At 43.7% G+C, this 12,807-nt stretch overlaps 1 protein-coding gene across 10 annotated transcripts in view; it reads right to left on the bottom strand.

Moving 5' to 3' along the window:
• Positions 1-6,216: 6,216 nt before the first annotated feature.
• OSBPL1A (oxysterol binding protein like 1A) overlaps positions 6,217-12,807 on the bottom strand; it is a 76,554-nt gene continuing 69,963 nt past the window's right edge. For all 10 annotated transcript variants that reach the window (XM_080364324.1, XM_080364329.1, XM_080364330.1 and 7 more), the window contains 2 exons: positions 10,967-11,057; positions 6,217-7,383 (listed from right to left, as the gene is read on the bottom strand). In XM_080364324.1, coding sequence (XP_080220450.1) covers positions 7,281-7,383; positions 10,967-11,057 — 194 coding nt within the window. In that variant the 3' untranslated portion in view covers positions 6,217-7,280. The remainder of the gene's footprint in view (positions 7,384-10,966; positions 11,058-12,807) is intronic.

Here is a 12,807-nt window from a genome sequence, read left to right as displayed (position 1 = left end):
AAAGGTTTGTTCCTACCAGTGTTTCCTCCAAAGACCTGAGCTGTTTGAGAGTCCTGTCCTACTCTAGCTTAATTCCTGTTTCTGTTTTCAGAGAATCCAAGTATGGACATAACAATGCTGGTTGAAAATTTGGACTTCCGTAAGGGTAAGGTAGTTTCTGTTCGTTCTTTTGAGATATTTTGAGACAATGTTCCAATGTGAATGGGTGCAAGTAGTTTACCCTCATCATGGGCTGTATCCCATCCATATCTAATAATAAGAAAGAGGCATGTGGGCTCTGGGCTATTGAAGAGACATTAACCTTCATCAAGCACTTGCTTCTGTTTAATGTGGGAAGAATTAGTCCCCTGGGCTTCTGTACTTTTTCCTTGAGCATACAGGAGCCAGGATGCCTTTGGTAATTTTCATTTTAGGATACTGAAGTGCAATTTGTCACCCCCAAAACAGATAGCAACTTCACCCTTATCTACTTTTTGTAAATAGATATTGTATCTCTCTCTGTCTTTCTTAAAGCCCCCTTAAGTACTGAAAGGCTGCGATAACGTCTCCCCAGAGCCTTCTCTAATCCAGGCTGAACAAGCCCAGCTCTCTCAGCCTGTCCTCACAGCAAAGGTGTTCCAGCCCTCTGATCATTTTCATGGCCTCCTCTGGCCCCTCTCCAACAGGTCCATGTCTTTCCTGAGGACTCCAGAGATGGATGCAGAACTCCAGGTGGGGTCTCACTAGAGCAGAGCAGAGGGGCAGAATCACCTCCCTCAACCTGCTGGCCACGCTGCTTTTGTTGCTGCCCAGGATACTGTTGGTCTTCTGAGCTGTGAGCGCACATTGCCAGCTCTTACCCAGTTTTTCATCCACCAGTACCCCAAGTCCTTCTCTGCAGGGCTGCTCTCAATCCCTTCATCCCCCAATCTGTATTGATACCAGGGGTTGCTCTGGCCCAGGTGCAAAACCTTGCACTTGGCCTTGCTGAATTTCATAACGTTCTCATGGGCCCACTCCTCAGGCCTCTGGATGACATCCCTTCCCTCTAGAATTTCAACTGCAACTCTTTGGACACAGCCATCCAACCAATTTCTTAACCATCGAGAGTGCATCCATCAAACTCATCTCCAATTTGGTGACCAGAATTGTGTAGGGGACCATATCAATGGCCTTACAGAAGTCCAGGTAGATGGCATCCACACCTCCTGTGTCCACCACTGCTGTCACTCCATCATAGAAGGATACCAGATTAGTCAGGTGATTCGCCCTTGGCGAAGCCATGCTGGCTGGCTTTTATCTCCTTCCCTTTTGTATGTTTCAACATGTCTTCCAGGAGGATCTGTCCCATCATGTTACCAGGCATGGAGGTGATGCTGACTGATAGGCAGTTCCCAGAGTCCTCCTTATTACCTTTTTCTAAACATGGGTGTGATATTCCCTTTTCTCTGGTCACCGGGGGCTTTGCCTGACTGCTGTGACTTTTCAAATACGATGGAGCATGGCTGTGTAACACAGAAATTTTCTGTCTGAATGTCAGTCAGTGGTTTGCTGATGTGATTGTGAACTGACCCTGCATGTTCACTGAGCTCCAGCACAGGTCCCTCTTGCATCTTTTCTCCTTATAGACCACTTTGTCCCTCTCTGTCTGTGTTGTCCATCCTCTACTGATATGGTCATATAACTGCCCTGATGGAACACCATTTTGATCCCATGCATACTCTCTCATGTTCCTCCCTTGATAACTCATCTAGAAGCCGTTTTTTACCCTGTATCTAAAACTTGTTCATGTCTTACCCTGTTCTTCATTTGGATACCTGTTAGTTCAACTCATCAGGATTCTTGAGGAAGCTAAAATGCTGCCATCTCTGCATCTGAAATAACTTACATAGATCCCAAGAGTTCTCAGGTGTTGCAAAGAGAAGCCAAGGTGTTCTAGCTGGCTTATCTCATGTGCTTAATGTTGAAGGTTTAATCTTTTAACCCATAAAGTGTAGCAGTGTTGGTGGGCAGTAGATAGGAATGTAGCCATCACTGCAGGACCAGAAATACAGTTAAGTCTTCCTAGGTTCTGAAGTTGTACCACTGTTTTCTGAACTTTCTTTCCGCTTATGAACAGGCAAGCAGCAAACCCTCTCCTTAAATTATTCCATCTCTGCAACCTGGGAAGCCTCATAAAAGTGCTGTGGAGCATTTAATTGAATTGATGCTGAAATCACTCTTAATTTTATTTAAATGGAACCAGGTGCTCATGTATTGCCATTATGATGTTCTTTCCTTGCAGAAAATGGGAATGGGGGAATGCAAGATCAGACATTGGAGGACATGGAGACATTATTTCCTAGGGAGCCCAGGCAACAGGACAAGAGTACTGACACAGAGGAAGATCAGCTCCTTGAGGACTTTGAGACTGAATATAGCTCTAAAGTAACTCAATGCCCATCAGTTCCCAGTTTCACTGCAAAAAGCAAATCCTCCATTGGACCTGCTCAAGTTCCATCCGCTGAGGGACCTGAACTGGCCTATGTCCCTGCTGAGCCTGCACAGCTTGCTGCCCATGTGCTAGGTAACACTGATTCTCTTTATTCTTTGAGGGATGTGGCAATCAGTGTGCAGAGTCTTTATGAAGATTCTCAGACCTCAGAGAATGCATTTATACCAGTAGAAGGTGCTGCTGGAGATGCTTCTACTTTACCAGTAGCTGAGGCTTCTGTAGAAGCTGTTAGGTCACAACCAAAAGTGTGGAGTCAGTCCTCCATGACTGGAGAACTAGTTCCCTCAGACAGCCAGGCTCGAGTCTCAACAAATTATGTAAATCAAGCTTCCTCAGTCCTCTTGGGGGAAGAACTGTCACCTCCTTCACCACTACCCCCATCATCACATGCTCCTAAAGAAGTGTTGCAGGCTGTGCCTTCCTGCAACAAAGCTGAGGTTACCTCAACCACTGCAGCTGTATCACTGTATTTGAATGCTGAGCAGATTACAGATGCAGAGATGCCACCTTACGTAGAGCAGTTTCCACAGAAAATAATCATCTGCATGGTAGACCAAACAACTTGTCTCTTAAAGATTAAGCAGCCTTTAGATGCAAGACAGGGATCAAGTGCTACAGCCTTTGTTCCATCTGCTGATGATTTCAAGTACCAGCCTGAATGCAATCTACAGCATCAGCAGAATCAGCTGAGCAAGTTTGTCTTTCCAGGTAAGAAAGTCTTTGTGTCATCTGCCTTTTCCAGCTCTACAGCTCCTGCAGGGATCAAATGGAAAAGCACCTATGTCAGTGCAGTGCAGGGTGGAGATGGCTTCTAACAAACTACCAGTGCACACATGTTGGATCTCTCTGCCATCTGTTTGAGGAGCTGTGACTGGCTCTGGGCAGGAGTCCTGTGGGCAAATATGCAGATGGACAGGTGCTCACTGGTGCCAAATGGTCTTACTCAAAACAAGGTGTTGGAGACCTAAGATTTTCCTCCCCTGAAAGATCTCACATTCCAGCACTGACCTAGGAAGTTTTCCATTTAGAAAAAAAAAGTGGTGATGGTGGTGGCTGCCTGTGCTGTCTTGAGCTTGGTGAGTTTCTGCAGCTGGGCTGAGCAGGCTGAGCATTAGTCATCAGTTCCACAAACAGCAAAAGAGCTGGTGCTCATCTTCCTCACCAGCGTCTTTTCTGTGGGGTGACATATGCCCAGCTCATTGCTTGCCCAGCTGGAGAAACCCTCCATGGTGGAGCTTCTCTGCCCCAAGTCTCCTTGGTATCGCAGAATCCCAGGCCCCAGAAGTAGGACAGCTGTGAGGTCTCAGAAAAGCGTCTTGTAGAAGAGAGCTGGGCTTAGGCAGATTTGTAAGTTAACACTGCCTCTTGAAAAAAAAAAAAAAAAAAAGGCAAGCTAAACTTTTAGAGGAGTTTGACAAACTTCAGTTGCAGAAATATCAGATGAACATTTACCCAGAAGAGCTGGGTTTTACTTTTTCTAAGCTGCATGTGTTTGTCAGCCACATATCAACAAGCATCTGCCATCCCAGCTCTCTTCTCTAACAAACATGCCTTCACCAAGTGTAGGTATGTTTGGTTTAGACATAAAGATTTACAATATGACTGGAATTCACTGCTCCTGATACCAGCACTCTTGTTTTTATCTTTGTAGCCATGGCATCAAGTGAAGCAGGACAGCTACCACCACATTGTCATGTGTGGACCCTTTACTGCCTAACTGACTTAAGCCAAAAATCACCACACTCCCTTCCTCATGCTGGAGCTGGTGTTTCTGCTCCAATTTACGTGATGCAAGAAGCATGCAAGAGGGAAAATGCTCCACCTTTCATTTTAGTGGGCTCTAATATTCACAACACACAGGACTGGAAACCTCTCCCTGGCCCCACTATGTTGACACCACAAGATGCAGGTGCCAGGAAGAGACTCACCGTAGTCCCAGTCCCTGTTGCCTGGCCAGCTGATGAGGAACCAGATCTGGCAGAGGAAACCACAGCTATGCCCTGCATCCCCAGTGTTTTCTTTGTTGCCATCCCCCTGGATGATGTGATGTCTGCAAAGAAAGGCTCACCAGATGGTGACAAGTGCACAGGTATCAATGCTCTAGCAGGAAGTTACAGTACCACAGGGTAGATTACCATAAATTACATCAGGCCCCATCCGCAGAGCATGATCCTGAAGAATGAAGTTGCTTCTTGCATGGGTCTTGCAGAGGGATATGCTTCTGTTTGTTTGGATTTTACTACTAAAAGCTTAATGTAATCCTTTTCAAAATACAGCAAGGTTTAAGATGAGTGGTTAAAGGACCTGTCATACTTAACAGACCCAATGCCTTCCTCTGCTTGGTAAACTTTGCAGTTAGTAGTACTAGTCTTGCTAGAATGTGGCAAAATACCCTCACTAAGGAGTGCATTTAGGTAGCAATTAATGTAATTCTTGCTGCACGCTTTCTGCTGAGCTAACGTTATTTTTTTTTAAACAGGTTGAAACAAGAGGCTGTTTGAACTTCAGGAAGCAGTCAGAAAGAATGGAGTTCACACCATAATAAATCAAATAAGGCAAACATTCAACAAAATCAGCCTGCAATTAGCACTGCATTCCCATGCACTTTCTTTACCTAGTACCACACAACAGCCTGAGTGTGTGAATTACGACCATGGAAACACCTGCTGCAGCTGTTTCACTGAAGAGTGGCCCAGCTTCTTCAGTGTACTCATAATATACACATAAGCCCCAGCCACACAGAGATTACATACAGAGCCCAAGCTTGTCAGCGTAACCAGGCATAGTCTCTACTGCTGGGGTTGTACTCTAGGAAGGAACTGCACATTAATATCCAAAGCAAGAGGACAGCCACACTTTCAATGAGAGAAAGGAGTTATTCTCCCACATGGTCAGATCATTCAGACTACAGGTTTATTGAGGAAGACAGCTGAGGTTATGCTTTGCAGGAGTTAAGAAAAAGTCCCTTTATGTCACTTTAGAGGTTTCACAACTACAGGTATGGCCACTTACATGCACCAGACTCCTGAAGTACAAGTGTAGGAAAAAAATAATCTGTTCTTATAAAACAGACATCACTCAAAACAATATATGATGTTGTGTCAAGGTTTCCCCCTCTTGAACATGGCTGGGCAGGCAGGAACTAAATGCTTTGTTTTTCCCCCAGCACCAAGTGTGCAATGCTGTGTGACCTGCTGAAGCACTGACCTGACAGCTAGACTGTTTCTACAGATGTCAGAATCCCACTTGCAGTTGCACAGGAATTAAGACAGACTCGAGGAAATGCTGGCCAGAGTAGAGGCTCAAGTGGAGAGGTGGGGCTTCTGAGAGACACTGCAGGTGTTCAATTTCTGCATCTTCAACTCACTGACAGAACTGGGCACTCATATGGAAGACTGCCAAGGAAAAGGCTTTCCCTTATCTATGCAAATACACCTCAGCATCACAACCTGGGTAACTGTAGTAGCACACAGGATAAAAATAGAAAGCAACCCATTGCCTTATTGAGTTTCAGCAGTGCACCTGCCAGGCTGGAGCTGCAGCCTTACTGTGTGTTCAAGGAGGGAGCTCTCAGTTCCCCAGCCATCCCTCCAACCCTGGCACATTGTTTCTGCTGAGGGAAAGAGAGGTCCCAGAGGCACAGGGAAGCACCACATGTCACTGCAGCAGCTTTTGGGGCTGGCTTGCTCAGAAGGGGTCAGTGCTGTCAAACACCACTCACTTCAGACTACACAGAAGAAGTTTTAAAGCCTTTATTTAAGTAGCAATTAAATTACTTCAATTAACACTAACCTCCAGACAGCAGTTAAAATATTGTACAAAGAGCAGCTTGCCCTCTAGAAGCTCTGTACACAGTTCAATATAAACTTACACTCTTAAGATTGAACGCACCCCACTGAAAAGGGGTAAAGCAGCTGTGCACAGGAGGCCTCCCTGAGGTGCTGAACTACCTCTGAAATGCACAAGACTTCCTCCTCCCACAGTACAGACACAGGTCCTGTCCCCCCACACTGTGTTCCACTGGGTCCTGGACTGGTGAGGTTCTTGCCTTTTTGCAGTGGTGCTGGGCACCAGAACTTCTAGTGCATGAAACAGATTCTTTTAAAACCTGTCACTAGTGTGCAGTTCAAATGAAATCTGTAGATATTTAAATGGCTCTTAATTCCTTAAACCATAAGGTTGGTAGCAAAACAGGAGAGCAAAATTCAAAACACACTGCACAAAACATTGAATAAATACCTTTGAGTAATGTTACCAGCTTAAACAACTGCATTAATGCTCCAGAGATGGGAACTCTTCCATAATCTCTGACCAGAGCACAGGATTCAAGGGAGTTACTTTAGTAAAAGAAAAGTCACTTTATGAAAAATTACATCTTTACAAAAGTGACACACCCTTCTTTTAAGAACAGAATATTGCAATTACTGTGTGTGCTTTTAAACATTCCCATGTCACAATAAATAAAACCAGTTTTACTTGTGCCAGTATTATCTACAAAAGAAAGTATTCACAGAACAGCCAAAGGTGTTCTATTCCTCATACACCACAACCTAATATAGGTGTATTCTGCAAATGGGGCAGCTCAAAACCATGGCAACTTGTTTTGTCCACACAGGACCCACCATCAGCCAGAAAAATTATTCCCCTACCTATGGGACTGCAGATCATGTACCACCAGGTTTACTGTGGAGATGCTGAATATTCTGTTTGATAACATGTCAGTTTTCTCAGGAGATAAGTAGAACAAGGGAAAACATTATAACAGATTAAGACTTATTTGTATCAGTCGCAGGCTCCTTATTGTGTTTTAATAAATATCAGGCAAGTTAAAGTAGTTTCTGTCCCAGTAGTTGCCAGAATAAAGCCAGTCCTGCATACCAGTATAGGGATTGGGGCCTTGGTGGAACCATCTGCAAGGAAACACAGCATATTAGTGAAGCTATTAACACACACTCTTATAGAAGTTCAGAACTGCTTTGCTGCATCTTCAGCAGTTTATTCTTCAAAGTCATTATTGTGATTGCAAGAGCCCTCTTGGATTTAAGCTCATAAATTAATTTAAAGTCATCTTCAATGGCTAGATCTCATCCTTTGCCACACCACTTAAATGTCTCCTAAGTGAAATGCCTGACATTTTGTCACTTGAAGCAGTCAAGACTATTGCATACAAAAAGACAGGTACAGTTTTACTTCAAAGCAGTTGTGAACAATCATTTTGGCATGCATGAGCAGTAATAACTTTTGCAAGACATGTCAACACCACAAGCACTGCAGTCCTGAAAACAGAAAAACATTTCCCTGGGATTTCCCTTTGTCTTAAAGTCTCTGTTTTGCAATGCACTTAACATGGAACAAGTGCCCTCAGTGTAAATGTAATATAATCCATAGGCTGCAGGAGAAGTCCTGGCTTATTACAACTTCAATGTGTAGCATTACCATTGTTGGCACTGAGGCACTAACCTGAATGCCCAGAAAGCTGATTGCATCTGCATGAAGTTACTTGCAAGCTTTTGCTAAGCTGGTTGTTGCTAGAAACATTTAAGTTCAGCATTTTCCTTCCTTTCTTCCTTCCTCTCTCCTGCCTGATCTGGAGGCACCATGTACACAGCCAAGATTACATCTGCACACATGTATGACCTTGTGGCAGTGGGGGCTGTCTATCCACAAAATAAGGTGCACTTACAAGGCCATACTACTGGCAAGTATCCCCCAGTGGCAAATACAAGCCTGTCAAGTCTCCATGGCACAGAAGTTTGTCCTCCTTCCTCCTCTCCTACACCCATTTCTGGCAATCCTGCAGCCTGTTACTGAACACTCCTTTGTTTGGGCCCAGTTACTCAATCTTTTGCCTCAACAGCACACAGTGCCAGGGCTCTAACATTTTAATTTCTTCTTGTATTTTGCCACACCGTGTTTATGGCACAAGTCAGCTTTCTAGAAGCTGTTTCTGTGGTTAATATGCTCCACAGCTTCTTTTATCTTCCTCACAAAAGTCAGGTCTTGCTTTACATGCCTCACTGCAGCAAACACTCCAGCACATCATGCCTGTGCAAGGCAGCCCACTGGAACTCAGCTCTTCCCTTCTAGGGTACCACAAGTTTTCACAACAGAAATTAAAGCTCATCCAGACCAAATATGACTTGACCTCTTCAAAAAGCAAGAGCATGAAGGCCACCAGCACTGCAGTGTCATGTTACAAAGCAGTGCAGCTCATAGGGCAAGTCTTGCTTGGCTCCAAAGATGTGAGATGCATATCTGAAGAAATGCCTTGTACTGTCTTCACAGTGGTAAAATGAAGACTTGAACACAGTGGTTCTTCTGCTGTCCTGGTTAAGTGAACTAAGTCCTTCACCCCTGCTAGTCGACATGGTCCTCTGCTGCATCACCTCTGCACAGGATGCTTCACCTCCTGGTTCACAGATAACAGCAGCTCATTCCAGAGCACAGAGGCAGCATTTGCTGAGGGGCAGGGCTATCAACGCTGTCACTGCATCTCTCACTTTAAGGAATTCTACCACACAATACCGCACTAGAGTGTTTTCAACACTTGTACTGGGCAGGACAATGTGCCGCTCTTCCACTAACTTCAATAGGAAGGGGAAAGGTGACGGGAAGAACTTAAGTTTGATAAACATAGGAGGCCCAAAGCAATTGGGTAACCTCACCGGGTAAGTGATAGGGGAAGGGACTGATTTTTATCAAAAGCAACACACCACTGCTGTGTCTTAGAATGTCACAAGTCTTTTACTCAACAGTTAAGACTACCCATCAGTCTCTAAAATATCAAGCGTTCAACATGAATCACTTCTTCAGAAACACCAAGACCCCACTTCTAAGGTGGATTCAAAGTATTTAAAAATAATCACTAGGCACTTTGGAGAATTGTCTTATGAGGGAGGAACTGTAGGATACAAAGTAAGAAGCCTGCTTTTCTGTGGCAAGGAAATTGCAGCAGTTTACAGATGTACAGATTAAGATGTCCAGTTGACCTTCTAGGAACAGGTAGGAGTTTCCCTTCACAGTATGCATTTTTTTTTCCCCAAAGCACAGCTCTTCCTCTATACTGTATGTTCCTCCTTTGGAAGCAGTCACACTCAGCATTCCTACTAAAGAGATCAGACACCAGGACTTCTCTGCCAAAACTTCACAAACATCCTGGAAAACAGTTCAAGGACATCCCAGGCAAGTGCAACTGAAGAACCTTCTGAATGGTGGCTGCACTAATTATACACCCCAAAAAACATGCTCTGAGTTGCCCCCTGGGGATACCCCAGTTTCCAATACCAACCTCAGGTGCTTTGAGCTATCCCTTAAGCTACTTCAGGCAGCTCTAAGAACACAGTGTAACTATCCCTTGCTTTGAAAACAGTTGGCAACAGCTAGAACCACTCTGAATTCAGGAAAGTAAGAGAGAGGTGCAAGGCCACCCACCACTTAACAGGTTTACTTGGAAGCATAACAAAGATGTTATTTCCCACCAGTCTGGGGGCAAACAAACCCAAACACTTCAGGAGAACAGGCACAGGAAAAAGACAAAGGCAGACATGTCCAAACCTGTGACTCTGGGATGATGGCTGACTTCATTTGAAAAAAAGAAAATAGTGATGTATAATTACAAACAGACATTTTAAAGGTATTTAATCCACAGTGTCCAGGTGTATTAGTAACTAGTTAATAGAAAAGAAATGAAGCTTGCTTACTTTGAGAGAGTTCAGACCTGTTTTCTTTTTCCCCTCTGTGAAGAGACTGCCTATTTATTGCCATACTTTTAATAGACCTTGTATGGTCAAACTAGATTGATTCAGTCATGTTTTCATGGTTTCTACTTAGCCTGTGTGTAAAAGGTCCCAACTGACCCCTCTCATTTAATAGTTAAAAAACCCAACCAACCACTTGCACACAGACATCCCAGCAGATCCTCGTAAGCTAACTTTTCCCTTAGCTCTCCTAATTTTTGTAGTTAGTAACCCTCTCAGAAAGGAGAACATGACTCGTATAACTGGATTATAAAGTCTTTTCAACAACTCTTAAGAAAAACTGTATGCAGTGGGCATTACAGCATTGCCAGGACACAGCAACTCATCTGATCTGTCACGGGCAATAAGCTATCAAGTTCACCAGAGGAAGCGGTTCTTCCTCTCTTCAACCAAGCATGCAAATTTGAGGCAATTAAAAAGTAACCAGCAACAACAGCCCTTTACGAGCAGCTCTCAGTGGCAACACCTTTTTTGTACCAGAAGAGCAAGAGGTGCTCAGAAAAGCCAACACAGCTTGTATTTGAATATGGAAGGAATCGAGACCAAGCCTGACGCTTCCCCCCAGGAACACCACAGCCTGCAGAGACCACGGCTGCAAAGAACGTGACTCTGCCATGCTGGACAATGTCAGCTCTTCACACTGACATCTCCACACACCACTGGTGTGGACTGGCAGTTAACCTGAATGTTCAAAACCTGTATGTAACTACACACACACAGGCGCAAGCACACTAACCTCGTCTTCCAGTCTTCCTCTGACTTAGAACGATTTTTGCGGGCAGTCCGTTGTTTTTCTTCTAGCCTCTTCTTTTCCTCGCTAGCTAGATCTTGAAGGAATAAAAATACACAAATAAAAATACAGAGGATAATAAAATGTAATATAAGACAGGGGCATTACTGCACCTGACTCAGCAAATAAATAAAGGAATAAACATTGTCCATCTAAAAAAGCATTCTACATGACAAAGGGCAGCTTCTGGTTTAGTTTAAGCACAAAGCCAGGCCAGCTGTGGCACTAGATCAGCCAATGAAATTCCAGTGTTTAAGACTGCTAAATACATATTTATCCATGGCCCGAATACCCTGAAAACACGTTTAATGTGACAGCAAATGTAAACTAGGTGAGGTGGCATACCCCAAATCTATTTCAGTAGAAAAACTGATTAAGATATGCTGGAGTTATTGCAGGAGTCTGGCCACCTGCTTCTTGTTAAGGTTTGGGCTAAGTTGTTACTAGTGTCTAGTTTCTCATCAACAGGGGTTTGCAATATCAATTTCCAAATGACAAAGAACTGTCTCTCTGCTTCATCTCTTCTGTTTTTTTTTGTTAACGCACTAAGGTAGCAGGAGTTATGGTCCTAAACAAGCAGAACAGTTGCTTCTCTTTGGCAGAAAGAATGGCCAGAAAGTGTGACGAGTACATCAGACTAAGAAGCAGATTAGGTGAAGGCAATCTTCTGTACCTGAATCCTAAAAAAGCATTTCATACAGATCTTGGTAAGAAGCAGTTGAGAGAATTATTTTTAGAAGACTACTGGCCATTCCCAGTTACCTTGCCATCTAATAACACACTGCATGTTACCAGTCTATACAAACTTTATGCTGTTAGTACAGTTAAGGAGTATGGTCTGTTGCTAACACCATCGTTATTTGTACTTCAAGTACAGACAGACAAATTAATGGGGATGCTCTGAACCAAGTATGTCCATCCTGCTGGCCACAGAAGAATCTTATGCAGGCAGGAGAGACTGGTTGTGGGAATTCACCGATCAGCTTTTTTTAAAAGCCTCAAATAATCAGTTTCTGAGAAAAAAAACCCACACAAGTACAACTGCACTATATCATGCCCACGTCACTGTTTTTCATACCTAGATCTCAGGCTATTTATCAGAAGTAGTCACAGGCATTGCCCTATTGCACATGTGAAACTGAATCAGAGGTTTCATGACTTACCCCAATCACTTTGCAATGCAGAGAAAGCAAGAGCCCCCATGCTTTTAGTCTACCAAGCTGGCCATCCTGCTTTCATATGCAAAATGGCAAAGAAAAAGGAGCAAAAAAGGGCCAGGGCACGGCTGTTCCACACCATAAAGTATTTTCACTCTATGGCATCTACAGTAACAATCTCTGAGGTGTCTAAAAAGTGCACTTTCTTTTCACTGAAAGTCTCACTATGTGTTTCTAATTCACTGTTCTAGGGCAACAGAAGTGTTCAACTCCCAGTGAAGAATAATTTTGTATCTAGTATGTTTTTTGGCATTGCACTTTCACTTAAATAGTTTAGACTGCATTCTCAGAATCTAAATACTCCTAAATACTTCTAAATACCCTTTCTGCATCAGGCTGATGGAAACAGAAAAGTTCAGAAATACCTTATTTCAATGCTCAGAGATTGTCTCAGACTAGTTTCTAGTTACAGGGCCTGATTATAGAGCACAGCAGAGGACCTAAAGCTACATAAAAAGCACAGCAACGCAAAGTTTACATCTTGTTTATATGGAAGAACATAGGGCAAGCAGGTGGCATGGTGGGTTCCTAGCTGGCAACTAAGCACTCACAAGCCACTTGTTTGCTCTC

The sequence above is a fragment of the Nesoenas mayeri genome (genome assembly GCF_963082525.1).
Source record: "Nesoenas mayeri genome assembly, chromosome: 2".
NCBI classification, from domain to species: Eukaryota; Metazoa; Chordata; class Aves; order Columbiformes; family Columbidae; genus Nesoenas; species Nesoenas mayeri.
Note: the sequence above shows the minus strand (reverse complement) of the source record. Positions and strands in the feature narration are given on the sequence as shown.